This window comes from Eptesicus fuscus, chromosome 24 (genome assembly GCF_027574615.1).
Source record: "Eptesicus fuscus isolate TK198812 chromosome 24, DD_ASM_mEF_20220401, whole genome shotgun sequence".
In the NCBI taxonomy this organism is placed as follows: Eukaryota; Metazoa; Chordata; class Mammalia; order Chiroptera; family Vespertilionidae; genus Eptesicus; species Eptesicus fuscus.
Window position 1 is genome coordinate 12,950,062 of NC_072496.1, and position 17,807 is coordinate 12,967,868.

The 17,807-nt window shown below is 43.5% G+C and overlaps 2 protein-coding genes across 5 annotated transcripts in view; one reads left to right on the forward strand and one right to left on the reverse strand.

Moving 5' to 3' along the window:
* Positions 1 to 813, reverse strand: part of CEP170 (centrosomal protein 170) — a 103,342-nt gene extending 102,529 nt beyond the window's left edge. Inside the window, exon 1 of the mRNA XM_054712941.1 lies at positions 82 to 813. The gene's annotated coding sequence lies outside the window, so the exon portion shown is untranslated. The remainder of the gene's footprint in view (positions 1 to 81) is intronic.
* Positions 814 to 1,053: 240 nt separating this feature from the next.
* SDCCAG8 (SHH signaling and ciliogenesis regulator SDCCAG8) overlaps positions 1,054 to 17,807 on the forward strand; it is a 209,596-nt gene continuing 192,842 nt past the window's right edge. For 2 of the 4 annotated variants that reach the window (XM_054713026.1, XM_054713027.1), the window contains exons 1-4: positions 1,060 to 1,235; positions 11,868 to 12,020; positions 12,969 to 13,054; positions 14,660 to 14,773. In XM_054713026.1, coding sequence (XP_054569001.1) covers positions 1,169 to 1,235; positions 11,868 to 12,020; positions 12,969 to 13,054; positions 14,660 to 14,773 — 420 coding nt within the window. In that variant the 5' untranslated portion in view covers positions 1,060 to 1,168. Of the gene's footprint in view, positions 1,236 to 11,867; positions 12,021 to 12,968; positions 13,055 to 14,659; positions 14,774 to 17,807 lie in introns of all 4 variants that reach the window. The other 2 variants (XM_028158095.2, XM_028158094.2) reach the window with 2 other exon arrangements.

A 17,807-nucleotide genomic window follows, 5' to 3' on the forward strand; every position in this document is an offset into this window, starting at 1 on the left:
GGATGTGGAGAGACGCGGCGGCGGCGGCGGCGGCAGCGGCAGCGGCAGCGCCCAAGCCCGGCGAGTGCGCGCATCACTCACCCCCTCACCGCGGAGAGAGGCACCGGTCCGGGAAGGCGGGGCGCGGCGCGTCCCGGGAGTCTCCACACGCCGTCCTCCCCGCACCCTTGTGGTCGTCGTCGCTGTCGCTGTCGCTGCGATCGAGCTCCCGGCCTCTCGGCTCCGCTGGGCAATAACGTTATTCCACACACGCCCCACACATAGCGGTAACGGCAGGAGCGGCGGCCAGTGCGCAGGCGCCTGGGGAAGGGCGAGGAGCCCGGCCCTATCCCCGCTCCGGCTCCGACCCGGCGATCTCTTACTGCGCAGGCGCCAAGAACAGACAATGAAAGGGGTTGTGCAGAGGGTCTCCCGCAGGCTTTCCCAGGTCCTACTGCGCAAGCGTGCCTCCAAGACCTCACTGGAACAATGAGGAGGACCCCAGCGTTAGCGGGCGCCGCAACTACCAGGGACTACAGTTCCCAGCGGGCAGTGCGCCAACTCCAAGTGGAGGTCGGGTGGCTGGGCATGCTTGGATTTGTAGTGTGAGCCGCCTTTCACAATCTAGGCTCTCTGGAAGATTTTTAGAGCTGCTTTCTCTTGAGAATGTATTTGACCAACGTCGTGAAGAGTGTAGAGCTTGTTATTTGCGTCTTTGAGAAGCTTCAAGGATCGGATGCTTACTTAGCTCATGCAGAAGGGTCAAGGCCTGCAGGTAGCCCTTGCTGTCAGTAGGGTGGTCCAACAGCAGGATGGGATGAAGGCAGGGCTAAGCCAGGAAAAGGGCGGAGCCTCCGAACAGTCCCTTGGCAACCGGATCTGGCAACTGAACCGTTGCCGCCTCGGCTCGGGGCGCGGTGCCCTCTGGGAATTGTAGTGTCGTAGGACGGGCTCTCGGGAAAGTCAGGGCTGCAAGCCCGCAGTCCGTGAACCACAAATCCCGTCATCCACCAGGAGGGCCAGTGGGTGGGAAGGCTGAGACCCTCTGAGTGGGGTTCCAGGCTCCCCGTTGACAGCCGCGGCTGGAACCAGGCGGGTCCTGCCGGGGCGCCAAGGCCTCCTGTGCTCGGAGGGGAGATTACTGGGCACTGTCCCACCTCACTCCCATCTCTGGGCCCCGAGTCTGCGCATGGAGAAGCCCCCGGAGAACTCTACCCTGGAGGAGGCTCTGGGGCAATACCAGCGGAGTCTCCGGGGTGAGTTGCCCCGAATCCTGCGCCTTACCCTCTTGGGGACCATGGCCTGGTGGGCGGGAGCTGGCCAGGTGCCTTGCCCAACACCCCAATGGGTCCCACCCAGCCAGGACGCGGAGGAAGAAGATGGGTGTTGCTGTGATTTTTGAGGAAGGAAAAAGTTTGCTTTTACTATTAACCAATGGTGTTTCCCTTGATTCCCTTGACTTAGGCACCTTCGTTCTCCAGCGCCAGCAGAAACTCTTGCAAGGCTCTAGGCCACGTTTGCCCGGTTCCCACACTTTGCTCTTTAATCCAGTAAATTCCTAATGCACACTTTGTACACATTCAAATTACGGTGTAGTGGATTGAATGGGATTTATTGGGCCAGGAAAAAACACACAACACTCATAATTATTTTAATCACAGCAGCTTTATTTAGTGGTCTAGGCTATTTACATACATTAATGCATTTAAAACTTCAAACAAACTTATGAATATTCCTACTTTACACATGGGGAAATGGAGCTGTAAAGACATTAAGTTAGGTCAAAGCCCACGCAGAGACAGAGGCAGGTATTAAATTCAGTCAGGCTTGTTTGAAAAGCCTGTTTTTCTCTATTAATCATGTCATAATTACTATGACTGAAAGCTTATTACTTAGTTCATTCAGATTTTCTCAGTATAGTGCCCTGTGAATGAGTATCTATAAAAGTCCATACTTGTAGGTAGCTCTTTCATCTTGGACATCATATATAACATCTAGAAACTTTGGTTCTGTTATTTTACAGTTATGATGTATACAGTGTTATTGTGAGGAGCAAATTAAATTATCCGTGTAAAGCGATCATTTTCACTTTCCTTTTCTTACTGTTTCTCATCAGTAAGAAATATATTTTATATGGGATTATACATGTGTGTGTATATATGTGTGTGTATATATACACATATATACAGTATGTATGTACTAGAGGCCCGGTGCACGAAAATTGTGCACTCGGGGAGGGGGGCGTCCCTCAGCCCAGCTTGCGTTCTCTTGCAATCCAGGAGCCCTTGAGGGATGTCCCACTGACGGCTTAGGAGGGAAGCGGGCCTAAGCCGTCCGTCGGACATCCTTAGTGCTGCCTCAGAGGTGGGAGAGGCTTCTGCCTGCCATCAGCCTGGCTTGTGGCTGAGCGGTGCTCCCCCTGTGGGAGCGCACTGACCACCAGGGGGCAGCTCCTGCATTGAGCGTCTGTCCCCTGGTGGTCAGTGCACATCATAGCGACTGGTCATTCTGCCATTCGGTCAATTCGCATATTAGCCTTTCATTATATAGGATATGTATATATACTAAATGAAAAGTTTCATTAAAGAATATTCTACTGGCCTGGCCGGCTGTGTCTCAGTGGTTGAGCATCGACCTATGAACCAAGAGGTCTCAGGTTCGATTCCCAGTCAGGGCACATGCCTGGGTTGCGGGCTCGATCCCCAGTGGGGGGCGTCCAGGAGGCAACCGGTCCATGGTTCTCTCTCATCATGGACGTTTCTATCTCTCCCTCTCCCTTCCTCTCTGAAATCAGTAAAAAAAATTAAAAAAAAAAGAATATTCTACTGGAGTAATACATTCTATTTTTATTGTGTTTTTGTGTTGCGTTTTCTTAACCCTCTAGGTCCGTGGTCGGCAAACTGCGGCTCGCGAGCCACATGCAACTCTTTGGCCCCTTGAGTGTGGCTCTTCCACAAAATACCATGGCCTGGGCGAGTCTATTTTGAAGAAGTGGCGTTAGAAGAAGTTTAAGTTTAAACAATTTGGCTCTCAAAAGAAATTTCAATTGTTGTACTGTTGATATTTGGCTCTGTTGACTAATGAGTTTGCTGACCACTGCTCTAGGTCATGACCAATAGTTTAAAAAATTATTTAATGCATATAGAACACTGACTCATTTATTTATTTTATTTTGTTAATCCTCACCCAAGGATATTTTCCCATTGATTTTTAGAGAGTGTGAAAGGGAAGGGGAGAGATGGAGAGAGAAACATCGATGTGAGAAAGACACATCAGTTGGTTGCCTCCGGCACTCAGCCCACAGGGCGGATTGAACCTGCCACTGAGGTACGTGCGCATGCCCAGAATTGGACCTGGGGCCCTTCAGTCCATGGGCTGATGCTCTATCCTCTTAGCCAAACCGGCCAGGGCCTTTTATTAATTGAGTGCCTACTATATGTTAGGCATACTAGGTGCTGGGGATGCAATAAGTAACTAGACAAAGTCCCTGTCCTGTTGGAGCCCCTGGATTAGTCGGGGAGAAAGATAATAAACAAATGAAATAATTACAGATTACTCTGGTAGAAAATAAGGGTAAAGACTAGTGCTTGGAAGCACTCATTAAATGTTAGCTGCTATTTATACTTGGTACTTGCAGCAAAGGGAGGATTTTTTCAAGGAGATTAGAAAGTTTATTTTCAAGTGACTGTAAACTTTGTAAGAGTTATTAATTATCGTTCCCATCGTCAGCAGCCTTAGAAACTGTCAGCATTCTCAGTAGCCATACTGCAAGAGTGAAAGAATTGGTCTTAATGAAGGTATTCATCCTACTCATGTTTCAAGAACAGTTAGATACAGAAATAATCACTTCTAACTTAAAAAAAAATTAATTTCAGACAATAAGGGAGAGGGGGAGAGAGATAGAAACATCAGTGATGAAAACCACCAATCGGCTGCCTCCTGCATGCTCCCCACTAGGGTCCAAGTCCTCAACCCGGGCCCAGGTACTTGCCCCCACCAGGAATCACCTGTGTCCTCCCAGTTCATAGGTTGATGCTCAACCATTGAGCTATGCCGGCCAGGCTAACTTTTTATTTGAAAGCAAGAAAAATGCAGTGCACAATGATAATATGAGTGATTTTGTTTAATTTTTGAGGTTGGCAAAACAATTTTGTTTTGTATTATAAATGACTCCTAATGTTTCTCCTTCTTCGATCTTATTTTGAATTTTTATGTAAGCATCAGAGGCCATTCAATATTAGGCATTTTGATGCAGTGGTTAAATTCAAACTAATGTTATAGTACTATTCTTACTACTCATGAAGAGTTTTCATTCAAATGAAATTTAATACATTTTAAAATAAATTTGAAATTTAGTGTGCTAACAGTATAAAATAGAACATTTGTAATCAAGAGCAGACATAAAGCAAAGAAAAAAGTTAACCTAAAAAAAACAACAAACTTTAGTCCTGGCTGGTTTGGCTCAGTGGATAGAGCGTCGGCCTGGGGCCTGAAGGGCCCTGGGTTCGATTCCGATCAAGGACATATGGCTGCAGGGGTGTGGGCTCGGTCCCCATTGGGGGGCGTGCAGGAGGCAGCCGATCAATGATTCTCATCACTGATGTTTCTATCTCTCTCTCCCTCTCCCTTCCTGTCTGTAATCAATAAAAAAATATTTAAAAAAACAGCAAAAAACACAACAACAACAAAAACACTTTAGCCCAGCTGGTGTGGCTCAGTGGTTTAGCACCCACCTATGAACCAGGAGGTCACGGTTTGATTCCCAGTCAGGGCACATGCGTGGGTTGCAGGCTCTATCCCCAGTGTGTGTGTGTGTGTGTGTGGTGGGGGGGGGTGCAGGAAACAGCCCATCAGTGATTCTCTCTCATCATTGATGTTTCCATCTCCCTCTCTCTTTCCCTCTCTCTGAAATCAATAAAAATATTAAAAAAAAAACAAACCAAAAAATTAGTGATAGTTTTAACAACGAGTCAAGAAGTGGCACCTGATTTTTCATGGGTTTTCAGGACTTACTTTGTTACTTATTTAGTAGCATTTTTATGTTTATGTAGCTTATATAACAACTCATGGAAAGAAACAAAACTAATTTTGACACAAAGCATAGTTAGAAGTTCCTCACTTCATACCTATAAATTATCTCTTTTAAATAGGATCTTCCTTAAAGTCAAAATGTGTGTTTCTGAATAGAGTATGGTGGCATTGTTTTATATGGGCAACTTCATGATTTTGAGTGTTTCTGCCTAATAACTTGAAAAGTATATTACCATTATTCAATCAGATAAAATGCAAGTTCAAGTTGTTTTGTATTGTTTTGGGTTGGTTTTGTTGGTTTGGTTTTGTCTATCTGCTGTCACTTCCCCAAAATGTCTTGCCTGGTTCAGGAGCAGGGGAAAAGCTAATCAGCATTCTTGGTCTTTCCTCACAAGTTTATTGCTCTGGTTTCTAAATAACTGTACATGCAATCATTACTAACAGCGCTTCATTTATAGTCAGCCAGGAGATAGCCACATAAAAATGCAAAATGTTTTCACAATTTTCCATGCTAGTCCCTCACGTTTTTCCTCGTTTATTTGCTTTAAATAAAATTTCGTTTTATTAGTCCGGCCAGTTGCTCAGTGGTTGCTCATCGACCTAATCATTTTATATGCCGACTCCCCCTATTTCAACATCTTGGTGCTTCGGGCTCCAGATTGAATTTGTGGAAGGGTGTGATGTGGTCAGAGGAAGAGAATGTGGAACTAGGAGCCAGGTCACTAACTCTTAGTGTTGCTTGGCTGACTAACATCTGTTAACTTAGGCAAGTTATAAACTGTTCTTAGATTCTTGTTCTTTATCTACAAAATAAAGTTGGGCCTAGTCGGGAATTACTGACACATGACAGAATGTGTGAAGCTGCCAGTGGAAGACATGAGGGAATGGTGAGGCTTGTGGCAGAACTGGGCAGTTTGTACTTTTTCTACAAACAATCCATTTCTCTCTTGCTTCCTCCTTCTTCCCTTCCTCCCACACTGTTCCTTCCAATCAAAACACACATGAGAGCCCAGCCAGCGTGACTCAGTGGATGAGCATCGACCTATGAACCAGGAGGTCATGGTTTGATTCCCAGTCAGGGCACTGCAAGAAATTGCAGAGGTTTAATGACATTCCTTGCAGCTCGATCCCCAGTGGGGGATGTGCAGGAGGCAGCCAATCCATGATAATGTCTCATCATTGATGTTTCTTTCTATCTCTCCCTCTCCCTTCCTCTCTGAAATCAATAAAAATTATCTTTAAAAAAAACACACAAAACACATGTGAGAGCTGGTTCCCACCCCAGGCATCACCCTCAGACCCCTGGATCTTCCATCAACACTGGGTTGGAGCATCTGAATGATAATGGTTATGTTTCTCTCTAGTTAAAATAACAGCGAGGAGTGGAACTAGTTCATAGAAAGTGAAAGGCTGAAAATGGAAATAAAATATATAATTTGGGGGTGATTTTTTTTTTTTTTTTGTAAATTGATCTGATTTGAGAAAACCGAAGATCATGTCAATATCCTGTGTTTTACTTTTGTATGCGATTAGCACATCTCTCCAGAGTCCACAGTGCGTTTCCCGCCCAGGGAGGGCTCACATCTGCAGGAAGCCTGTGTGAACCGGACTAGCCAATAATTTGGTCACTGGATTAGTCCACAGTGATATCATCTGGACCTTTGGCAAACTTACAAAAGTATGTGTGTAACTTGGGCGGAAGTTCTTCTTTTTCTCAGTTTTACTCCTCAAACTCGTATTTCTCCTTTTACTTCTTCTTTCCCCCTCCTTCCCCTCCGCCTCCTCCAACCCCTCCTCTTTTTCTTCCTTTCTGCTCTTCTTGACTGTTTTTTGAGTATTTTTATATTCTGCGCACACACACACATTCTCCACAGCTAATGTTTGCTTATTTGTTTGTCTTACTATCAGCCTCCTTGAGACCAAGACAGGCAGCAATATAATACAGCCTCTGAAGCATTCATTATGAAATGACAAAATTATGTTGGTAATTCAACACAGACTGAAACATCTCCGTTCTCTAAAAATTAAAAAAACGGAATGGTTTGGCTGTTAAATAAGGATTGGTCATGCAAATAAAACTTGTAAGCATCTGAGGTCCTTTTTTGCTAATGAAATTTAAATTACATATATTCTTTTTTTTTTTTTTTTTTTTGCTTTATATACTCACATGACTTTTCTTAGTAACTTTAACTTTTATGGCCATTTCTTTTACCAGAATAAGAAAAAGGCAGTAAAATTCCAGTTTTCTTTCCCTCCTACTGAGGAGGTAAAATAGGCGAAAGACAGGACTTAGCGTCCAAAAAAGTAATTAGAAATTCCTAGCATCATCTAGAAATCTTTTTCTTATTCTGGTAAAAGAAATGGCCATAAAAGTTAAAATTACTAAGAAAAGTCATCTAGGGGGGAAGGGCCAAGGATGCTGCTAAACTTGTACAACGCAGCCCCTTAAACAGGAATCATCAGGCCCACTGTCAGTAGCGCTGAGGTTGAAAAAGCCATGATCCTGAAGGAAGGCTTTGCTCACGGCCCTGGCTCAGCCCGAATCGTACTTGAGAGTCATTACAATTAAGGATACAGATTGTCCTGGCTGGTGATGGTGCCCGGGTTCTGCCAGGCTGGCTAGGATTACTTCTTTATCAATGGAAAGTGACAGGTGCATAAGTCCTCCCAGTCGGTGCCAAAAGAATGCCAGGTGTAGCCCTCATACTGCATCTAGCCAATCTCCTTGATTTGCCAACATCCATGCATCATTCATGACCTCCCAGACACTGCTTTCTTAGGATGTTTGCGTTCTTGCTCGGATTATCTTTCACTCCCGGCGCCAGCCACTTGAGCACATTTGTCGGCTATTAAGAGTCTTACGGTAGTATTTTCTTTGGGATTTTTTTTAAACACTTTCTATATACTGCTTTTGATGCCTCTCCCTGTTGTCATGACCATTTACAAAGCTGGCTTTGTCTGGTTTTGGATTAGGCTGTTGTATCTTGGTTGTAGTACCTGTCAGTCCCTTAGTAAGGGGTGACAGCGATCTCCTGGACCAGGCTGAGGCCCAGGCAGGGTGGACAGACACATGTATCTCTTATCTCGCCGCGGTCTCAGTTTCCTGCCTGCCTGCCTGAGTCTGAGCGTGTTCTGAGAACTGGGATGCGTCTCGTGTCTCCGCCCGGGGCGGTCTGGTTGATTGCATGTCTTCTCAGGGACAGCTGGGCGCTTCCCAGGGTGTGGCTCGCTGTCCCTGTCACCAGGCTAATTCCCCTCCACATCCCCCGGTGCAGATGGACAACGTAGAGATGAATAATTCACAGTATGTGTACAAGGGTGATCCTCGCTAGGCTGGGACACACTTGCCTTTTGTTCAAACACATCTCGATGAAGGGACACCTAATGGTGAGCCAGGAGTTAGAAGTAGGGAAACTGGATAAAAAAAAAAAAAAATGAATAAGACAGACTTCAATTGTCAGCAACCAGCAGCTGACTATAACCTGTTGGGTCCTGATGTTTGGGTAGTGGATAAGCAGAAATAGTATTTACTTACACTTGTGTTCATATGATTTTTGTCGGACCCAGACGTCCTATTGGTGTTTGTATTCATAATTGAGTTGACGTTCAGCCCGTGTTTGGTCCCGGGGAGGAGAAATCAGGATGCTCTGTGAAATACCCTTTCTGTCCCCTCAGGAGAGAAGAGGAAATGCGTGTCCTTTCTTGCTCTCTGGGTTAGAGCAGATGAAGCTGTGCCCATTAGCAGTGGCCTAGGGGACAACTGGCACCTCCTGTGTAATCTGGTTTCCTTGTGTGTTCGCAGGAGGTACCGCATCCGGGGGGATGTGTTCCAAACAGGATTTATGGGGCCTTCAGTTGTAATGGCTCCAGTGGAGCATTATTATTCCTCAGGATGAATGGAGCATTATTATTCCTCAGGATGAACTCAGTTTGTCCAAGTGCATAACACATGTTTTGAAATGGAGTATTGAAATAACTTAAAAATATCACGTACCCTTAGCAATAGCTCAGTACTTCACATAATACTATTTCCATGGTGCAATTTAACACGTCATCTTTGAATGTTAGAAATTCTAAGAGATTAAACAAGACATGGAGACATGAGAGGAGGGATCAATGGGCTCATCAGACTCTGCCGTCGTTGTAATCTGATGAAAGAACTCTGCCTCTAGGGACTGTCAACTATGCAATTTTTTTTCAGATTTCCTTTATTTTCCCTAATATAGCGTATTGGCTTTTAGTCAGATTAGGTATAAATAAGTAATTATCCTTTGTCTTGGAGGTGAAGTCATTCGATACCTCCCAAAGCACACTTTTAATGTTAGTCAAACCCCGGGTTCCCATTTGAATGGAGGCAGTGGAGATAAGTGCTTTTTCATAGATCTAAGTGCATAAATCTAAAGCTCTGTGCACTAAATTGCTTATCATGTGACACTTTGATTTCCCTTTTCCATTAACAAGTGTCTTCAGAGCATATGCAGTTATTGGAAAACCATTGCTGCTTCTCATTTTGCTCAAGTCAGGAATGCATCTCCTCTGGACTTTCCTTCAACTCCCGATGAGTAACCGGAGGCCAGGCTGGCTTAGTAATCATCACCAAATTCCTGTTAGAGAAAGGTCTGTGTGGAAACAGGGTTGGTGTGGAGAGAAATGTAGTGATAAATTCACCAGGTCTGTTGTGTAGGTGAGTAATAGCATTTCATCAGATTAGTGTTGAACCTTGACCTAAAGACCTGTCCTCTTTGGTTTAATCTAGGTAGAAGATGAGTTTCTCTAAGTGAAGAACCTAAATTAGATATTTTGTAATATAGGGTGTATTTTCTTCGATTAAGTTATGGTTATTTTTTCTTTTCCATAACTTGAAATTGATGAGCGTGGAGAAAATGGAATCTGTTTCCCAAGGTCCTGGAGAATATATGTTTATAAATATTTTTCCAGCGATCATGAAAACGTAGGTGTTTTGTGGCTTTCTTAGGGTTCCCATATAGGAAGCAAGGAAGAGGAGCTTTTTCTCATGAGGATGCAAGGAGAAATAGGTCTACGTCGTCAAAGGAGGGCCTGGAACAAAAGATGGCAACCTCATTGCCGTCATTGTTGCGAGTTGCTCTTACTGAGGGAAAGCACCGTCTCCTCTGAAGAACTTAAGAATTGTTTAAATGGAATCCATTTGAAATAGATAATAGATAATAGAATACCCGAGTGGGAATTCATCTTTTTCTAACATAATTATATATATACTAGGGGCCTGGTGCACGAAATTTGTGCACAGGTAGGGTCCCCAGGCCTGGCCGGTGATCAGGGCCGATCGGAGCCTTCTGGCTGCCAGCTGGGGCCTTCCTTCATTCTGTGCCGCCCCTTGGTGGTCAGCGCACATCATAGTGAGCGATCGAATTCCCAGTCTCTGGCCAAACTCCTGAGGGGACACTTTGCATATTAGCCATATATATATATGTAAATTAATGAGTTAAAAAATAATTTTCAAGTACAGATGTCAAAATTTGAAAATGGTGACTTGAAGTCTGGCCCCCACCTCTAACATACAAAGAACTTTTTTTTTTTAATATATTTACAGTTTTCTGGGTTGAAACCAGTGAATTTAATCATGAGATTAGCAGAAATTTAAACCTGAAATCAATGAAATTACCCATCGGTTGCTTGGTTCTCCAGTTGATATTCATGTGAAAATACCCACTACAGTAGAGTAGAACTATTAGTCATATATCACTGCTGTCATTAGTATAGTTCTGCTATTAATGTAAAACTTGGATCCTTTGCTGAAAGTGTTTTGGGGCTAGTATTTCCCTGATAATTATTTCCGTTACGTATTGCTATATAACAAACCACCCCAAAACTTGGAGGCTGAAAGCAACAACCCTGCAGGGTCCACTGGGCTATTAGCAGGGCTGGGCTTCTCTCTCATGTGGTCTCGGGGCCTCTCGTTCCCACGTGGCCTCTTCACAGTGTCCCCAGCGGGGTAGCCAGACTTCCTACTCGTGGCTCAGGGCTCCCAAAAGCAACCATTCCAAGAGGGAGGAAGCAGAACCTACCAGCACTTTAAAGCCGAGGCCTGGTCTGGCCTGGGGTAACTTCCACCACGTTGTATTGGTTGATGCCTTACAGACCTGCTCAGTTTCAACAACGTGGGAGAGGAGAAGGCTGTGAGCCTTGGGACCATTTTTAGAGATGAACTACTATAGTAATCTGCCTTAAAATACTTTGTTTAAAACTGTATGTTAAGTATCTGCTGGTGAGTGTGAGCTTCATTCTTGTGTTGGTCAGTTGCACTAACCAGGAATTGCTACATGAGATGTCCTCAGCCAGCAGTACATATGAAGGGCTGGTCTGCAGGGGCTGCCACTAAAAGCATCTAGTTATTCAAATCTTGATTGAAAACTCGGCCAGGCAGTTGGCTGTCTCTTGCGGGGGGAGGGACGTCGGCCCACAGGGACAAGGAGGCTTCCGTGGGCAGAGGCTTGGTGTGGTGGCGTCCCTCTTCTGGGTCCTGCCACCCAGCCCCGTGTCTCCAGGCAGATTAAGGGAGTCTTTGGCACTCTGCCTCCTTGGTTAGTGGGTCAGGGAGGACCTCTCCCATTCAGTCCTCCTGGCTGGTAGCACTATATGTAGTGAGTGTCAACCACTGAGGTGTCAGTTACCTTAGAGATCAGTCTAATCTTCTACCATGAACTTAACCTTCCCTCGCTTCCTCCAGAACATTCCTCAGCAAGCCAGAAACAGAACTCGGCCTTTTCCTGTAAAGTTTCCAAAGGATTGCTTCTCCCTTAGAAACTGCCCCGTGGAGTGTGGATGTGTGTGTCCGTCCAGACTCCTCCAGCCTCATTCTCGCCGTGTTGTTGCAGAACATGTGAACAGAAGCATTCACCAGCTGAGTTGCGTCCTGAGAGAAGACAATGCCGCTGTTAGAGACGATGCACTAGAGCCTTCTTTTAGCGCCGAAGGAGGAAACGAGGACACTGGGACTGCCTGGCACAAGCTACAGCACAGCCATGCCGGTCAGTTGAACGCAGCCCTAACCTGGGTGACCCACAGTGAATTCTTTAAACTCCATACGGTAACAACTCCAAGCCCTCTCCCCTCTACTGCTGGGATTTTTATCCCTGGAACACAAATCAGCTAATACAATTCCTTGCTTACTTTTTTTCCTTTGACTTCCCAATGCCTATATAGGCCAGAGTCCAAAATTCTTAGTGTATCATAGCAATGTTTCCATAGATGGCTCCAAGCGACCTTCTCAGCCTCGTTTTTCTAGCCTCCTTCCAACCATCCATCTTGCAAGGCATGCTCTAGTCAGACCAAGCTATTGGCCAGCCCCCTGTACTTTTGCATGTGTGTGCCTTCTATTGGAATTTGTCTCACCCTTTTCTGCTGAGCGATCTCCTGTTCCTCCTTTACAGTGTTATCTCCTCTGTGAAAACAGGCACAATTAAGTTCTTCCTCTTTTTGTAGCACTATCTATGGTTCTGGGTCTACATACAAACTTATATCTACCTAATAAAAGAGTAACATGCTAATTGACCGTACCTTCGCGATGCCCACCAGCCAATCAGGACTGGGTATGCAAATTAACCCAACAAAGATGCTGGGTTAATTTGCATACGCGGCCGCTCCTGGCCTCTGAGAAGCATAGGAAGGCGGAAAGGCGGCTCCTGCCAGAGTGAAGGCGGTGCCGGCAGCCAGTGAAAGGAAGGTCCATTCTGGCATGAATCTTCGTGCATCGGGCTTCTAGTTGTTTTATATCTATTAGTGTGTCACTCTTGCCCAGTGGATTCTTAGCTCCTAAGTGGGTGAGATTTTCTCACCTTTTCTTTGCATCCCCTGTTCTTGATGCATAATGTGTGTTTAAATAATATTTGTTAAATGGATGGAAGAATGGATGGGTGATGATAAACCATGGATCTCCAATCAGGTTAATAAACACATTCATTGCTTCTGTCCTGTAGTTAATCAACTCATGGCCTTGTTACACCAACAAGCAGCTGAGGAAAGTGAGGTATCTCCATCAAGAAGACGAAAAATGTCCTCTTTGGTAAGTATCAACATTTGCAACCCAACAAAAGCATTATTTTTCTAACTATGTTTTTCCTGTGCAGTGTCATTTTAGTGGTAAATGTGGTAGAGCAATTCTGAGCAGGGCATTCTGATAGTGTAAAATAAAGCATAAGAAGAAATTGTTTCCCCTCTGTTGATTTTAGCTGCAGAAGAGAGACTTCTATGGCAGAGGGAATCGTGTTTTTTTTTTAATTTATTCTTCACTTGAGAAATGTGAGTGAGGAAATAGTTTAGAGAATTTACTTTGCAACTATTAGCAAATACACTAAGTGACCAGATTATTATGATCTCTGAATGCATAATAATCTGGCCACTCAGTGTATATCCTATATAATAAAAGGCTAATATGCAAATTGTCCCCTCAACCATGAGTTCGACCAGCAGGCTGGCTGGCCAACTGCCCACGTCCCCTCCCCCTGGCCAGGCTGGCCGGACCCCACCCATGCACAAATTCATTCACCGGGCCTCTAATATATATATATACTGAGTGGCCAGATTATTATGCATTCAGAGGTCATAATAATCTGGCCACTCAGTGTATAAAAAAGGAACAATATGTGGAAAAGATTAGCCATTTCTTTTTTAGAGGGTTATATCTGTATTTGATCATTTTTAGAATTTACTTAATTGTAATTCTAGCCGTACTTTGTAATACACTTTTATTGTGAATGTCAAAACCAAAGTTATGTAATCTTATTCTACATTTAAAAACACATGGTTATAAAATTATGTGATATAAGAAGTTAGACCCTATATCTTCTGAAGTTGCATTTTATTGCCGTTGCTTTGACAAAGTGTATTACTCCTGATTAAAGCAGTGTGATAGGCTACAGGCTAAGTTAGGTGTGAAGGGAGGTGTGAGGGGAGGATTTGCCAGGTTTAAATGGCTGAAATAGTAGTAACGACAGAATTTTACTCATGACGTACACTTGGCATCCAACACCTTTCTAAAGAGTCCCTCCTTCAGGGAGCAATACTGCAGCCTTAGCTGCCACTCCTCTGCTATGGAGGTTTCTTAAAGGTAGTTGTCCCTTTCTTTCAAAACTAGAGGCCGGGTGCATGAAATTTGTGCATGGGTAGGGTCCCTAGGCCTGGCTGGCGATCAGGGCTGATCGGGGCCTTCCTTCTGGCTGCTGGCCGGGACCTCCCTTCCCCAGCTGCCAGCTGGCTGGCCTGGGCCTTCTTTCATTCCGCACCGCCCCCCTGGTGGTCAGCGCACATCATAGCGAGCGATCGAACTCCTGGTCTCCTGGTCAAACTCCTGAGGGGACAATTTGCATATTAGGCTTTTATATATATATAGATGGCTCAAACAGACAGTCCATCCCAGGCTAACTATACTGCCTGGCATTTTTCCATTTGCCAGGTGCTTTTTATAACCACCGTCACATTCCATCTTTAAAAAATGTTCATATACCTGAATCTATTTGTGGAATTTTTAGAATAGAGAAATAAATACTTAGTAACTGCATGTGATTCAGTCTGTGTTTATATGACGTCAGTGCTAAATTGAGTATGGAGATGGTATTCATTGATTTTTTTATAAAGCCAAACATGCTTAATTTGTATTTTTTTTCCTTAGATGTCATTAGAATATGAGGAAACCAGTATGCCTACTGTTCATAATCTTGTCCCTATCATCAATGATCAGTCTCAATACATTCATCATTTGGAGGCAGAAGTCAAGTTCTGCAAGGTAAGTTTCTCATTAAAAATGTAAACCTACCTAAATTAAAGTTTATATTAATAATGCCTTGCGTGAAAATTTGCTATTATTGGTCTTCATGTTTATAGCAATTATATTGACCATTGCCATGCTTATGTGATTGGAAAGACTAATGCATATGAAGCTTGGGAATGATACCCTTGACCATGCCATTTCTTTTTTTTTTTTTAATTAATTTCTTTATTGATTAAGGTATCACATATTTGTCCTCATCCCCCCATTCCCATCCCACATCCCTCCCCACGCATGCCCCCACCCCCCTGTTGTCCTTAACCACTGGTTAGGCTCATATGCATGCACACAAGTCCTTTGGTTGATCTCTCCCCTATATCCCCACCCTCCCCTCCCCTCCCTCTGAGGCCCGACAGTCTGATCCATGCCTCCTTGTTTCTGGGTCTGTTCTTGTTCATCAGTCCATGTTGTTAATTATTTCCCCTAGATGAGCGAGATCATGTGCTACTAGAAATACACTTATGAGAACCGAAAATGAGACAAGCAATAATGGTTATGCTGAGAGGCAAATGAATCAGTCTGTAGTGAGTTTCTTTCTGGGCCAACAGTTCTTTTGAGACCCAATTTCAATGTCAAACAGTTCCTTATGTGTACATGTCAGCAATGACATTTCAGTTCTGGATGGTGGACAAATGGTGGTAATGCAGGTCTGACTCTCTCTGGTTTGGTCCTGGGCAACCTGCAGTGATGCACAGCTGCTAACTGCTAGTATGGCAAGGCGACGTCAGCGTCTTCCATCTCTGGACTGCTTCTCTTCTGTCTTCATGGCTGGAGTAGTCCTGTCGATTCCTCTCTGTTGCTGGAATCCACATTTGACCATGCCATTTCTTTTTTTAAAAATATTTTTATTGATTTTTAGAGAGAGAGGAAGGGATAAGAAGAGAGAGAGAAACATCGATGTGAAGAGTAAAACATAATTGGCTGCTTCCCCCACACCCTCAACTCTGGATCTTGCCCTGATTGGGAATCGATCCGGCAACCAACTGAGCCACACTTGGCCAGGGCAACCAGGCCATTTCTGATTGCTTAATTTTCCAGTAGTTCATAACTCAACTGTGTCTAACGTTTTGATAATATGATCTCGTGTTTCAGAATTTTTCTGTCCACTCCAATTACTTTAGCCCAGCTGATTGAAGAGGCTTTGGAAGAGTAATCCCGGTCATTCCCCCACATTTGTCAACCTATTGAAGCTGGGGTGCAGCAGGCAGGAACTTAAGCTACTAGACCAAACCTGCTCCATTGTCAGTATAAAGGTTCTTACCTTGACTTTGAATGGTGGGAATGGCTCATTGAGATACTAGTAACAATGATCAAGAAACCAAATGTGTCACTATGGCTTGAAATAATAGACAGTTACATATTGCTTGACTATATGGAATTTAGTAATGCCATTAATGCATAGGAGCATTTCTGACTTCCCAAAGTATGTTAAGGTTTTAGTTATTCTTTCTTTCATTTTTCAATATCAATGCATCAGGTCATGTGATTTTTTTTTTTAAACCTTTTTTTAAAAATATATTTTATTGATTTTTTTACAGAGAGGAAGGGAGAGAGATAGAGAGTTAGAAACATCGATGAGAGAGAAACATCGACCAGCTGCCTCCTGTAAACCCCCCCCTGGGGATGTGCCCGCAACCAAGGCACATGCCCTTGACCGGAATCAAACCTGGGACCCTTGAGTCCACAGGCCGACGCTCTATCCACTGAGCCAAACCGGTTTCGGCAGGTCATGTGATATTTTTATAGTAGTTACTGATAACTTTCTGTATCACATCTTGCTCCATTTAGTGTTGTCATTGTTTTAGATTTTAGTGTTAGAGGTATATGGTGATATCTCATTGTTTTAATTTCAATTATTCTCTGATGACATATAATATTGAACTTTTTTCACATGCTTATTATAATTTATATATCTTTTTTAAAAAATATTGTTATTGATTTGAGAGAGGAAGGGAGAGGGAGAGAGATAGAAACATCAGTGATGAAAGAGAATCATTGATTGGCTGCCTCCTGCACACCCCCTACTGGGGATCAAGCCTGCAACCCAGGCATGTGCCCTTGACTGGAATCGAACCTGCGACCCTTCAGTCCGCAGGCCAACACTCTATCCACTGAGCCAAACCAGCGAGGGCTGTATATCTTCTTTGAGGAAGTATCTGTAGAGGTGTTTTGCTTATTTTTTAATAGAGTTGTTCATTTTCTTATTGTTGAATTTTAAGAGTTCCTTTTTATTTGGGATACCAGTCATTTATCAGACATGTCTTTTGCAATTCTTTTCTCCCAGTGTGTGGCTTGTCTTTTGATTCTCTTAATAAGGGCCTTCCACAGAGCAGAAGTTTTTAATTTTAATGAAGTCCAGCTTATCAATTTTCTCCTTTCGTGGATTACGCTTTTGGTATTATCTCTAAAAATCATTGCCAAACCCAAGGTCACCAATATTTTCTCCTCAGTGTTTTCTAATTTTGTGTTTTACATTTAGACCGATGGTCCCTTTTAAGTTAGTTTTTGTGTAAGATTCATGGGGTTTTTTTTTTGTATGTGTGTGTGTGTTTTTTTTTTTTGCATGTGGATATCTAGTTGTTCTAGAAACATTTGTTCAAAGACCATCTCCACTGAATTGCCTTTACTCCTTTGTCATAGATCAGTTGACTATATTGTATGTCTATTTAGGGGATGACTATTCTGTTGTATTGATTTATTTCTCTATTCTTTTGCAAGTACCATGCTGTCTTGATTTTTGTAGCTTTAGAGAAAGTCTTGAAGTCAGTTTATATTAGTCCTCTGACTTCATTCTTCTCCTTCAGTATTTTGTTGGTTATTCTGGGTGGTTGTTTCTTTGTGTGTGTTTTTTTCCTCTCTATATAAACTTTAAAACCAGTTTGCCAATATCAACAAAGTAACTTGCTGGGATTTTGATTGGGATTGTTATCTAGAGATAAAGTTGGGAAGAAGTTTCTGAAGAACTTCTTTTAATATTTCTTGTAAGGCAGGT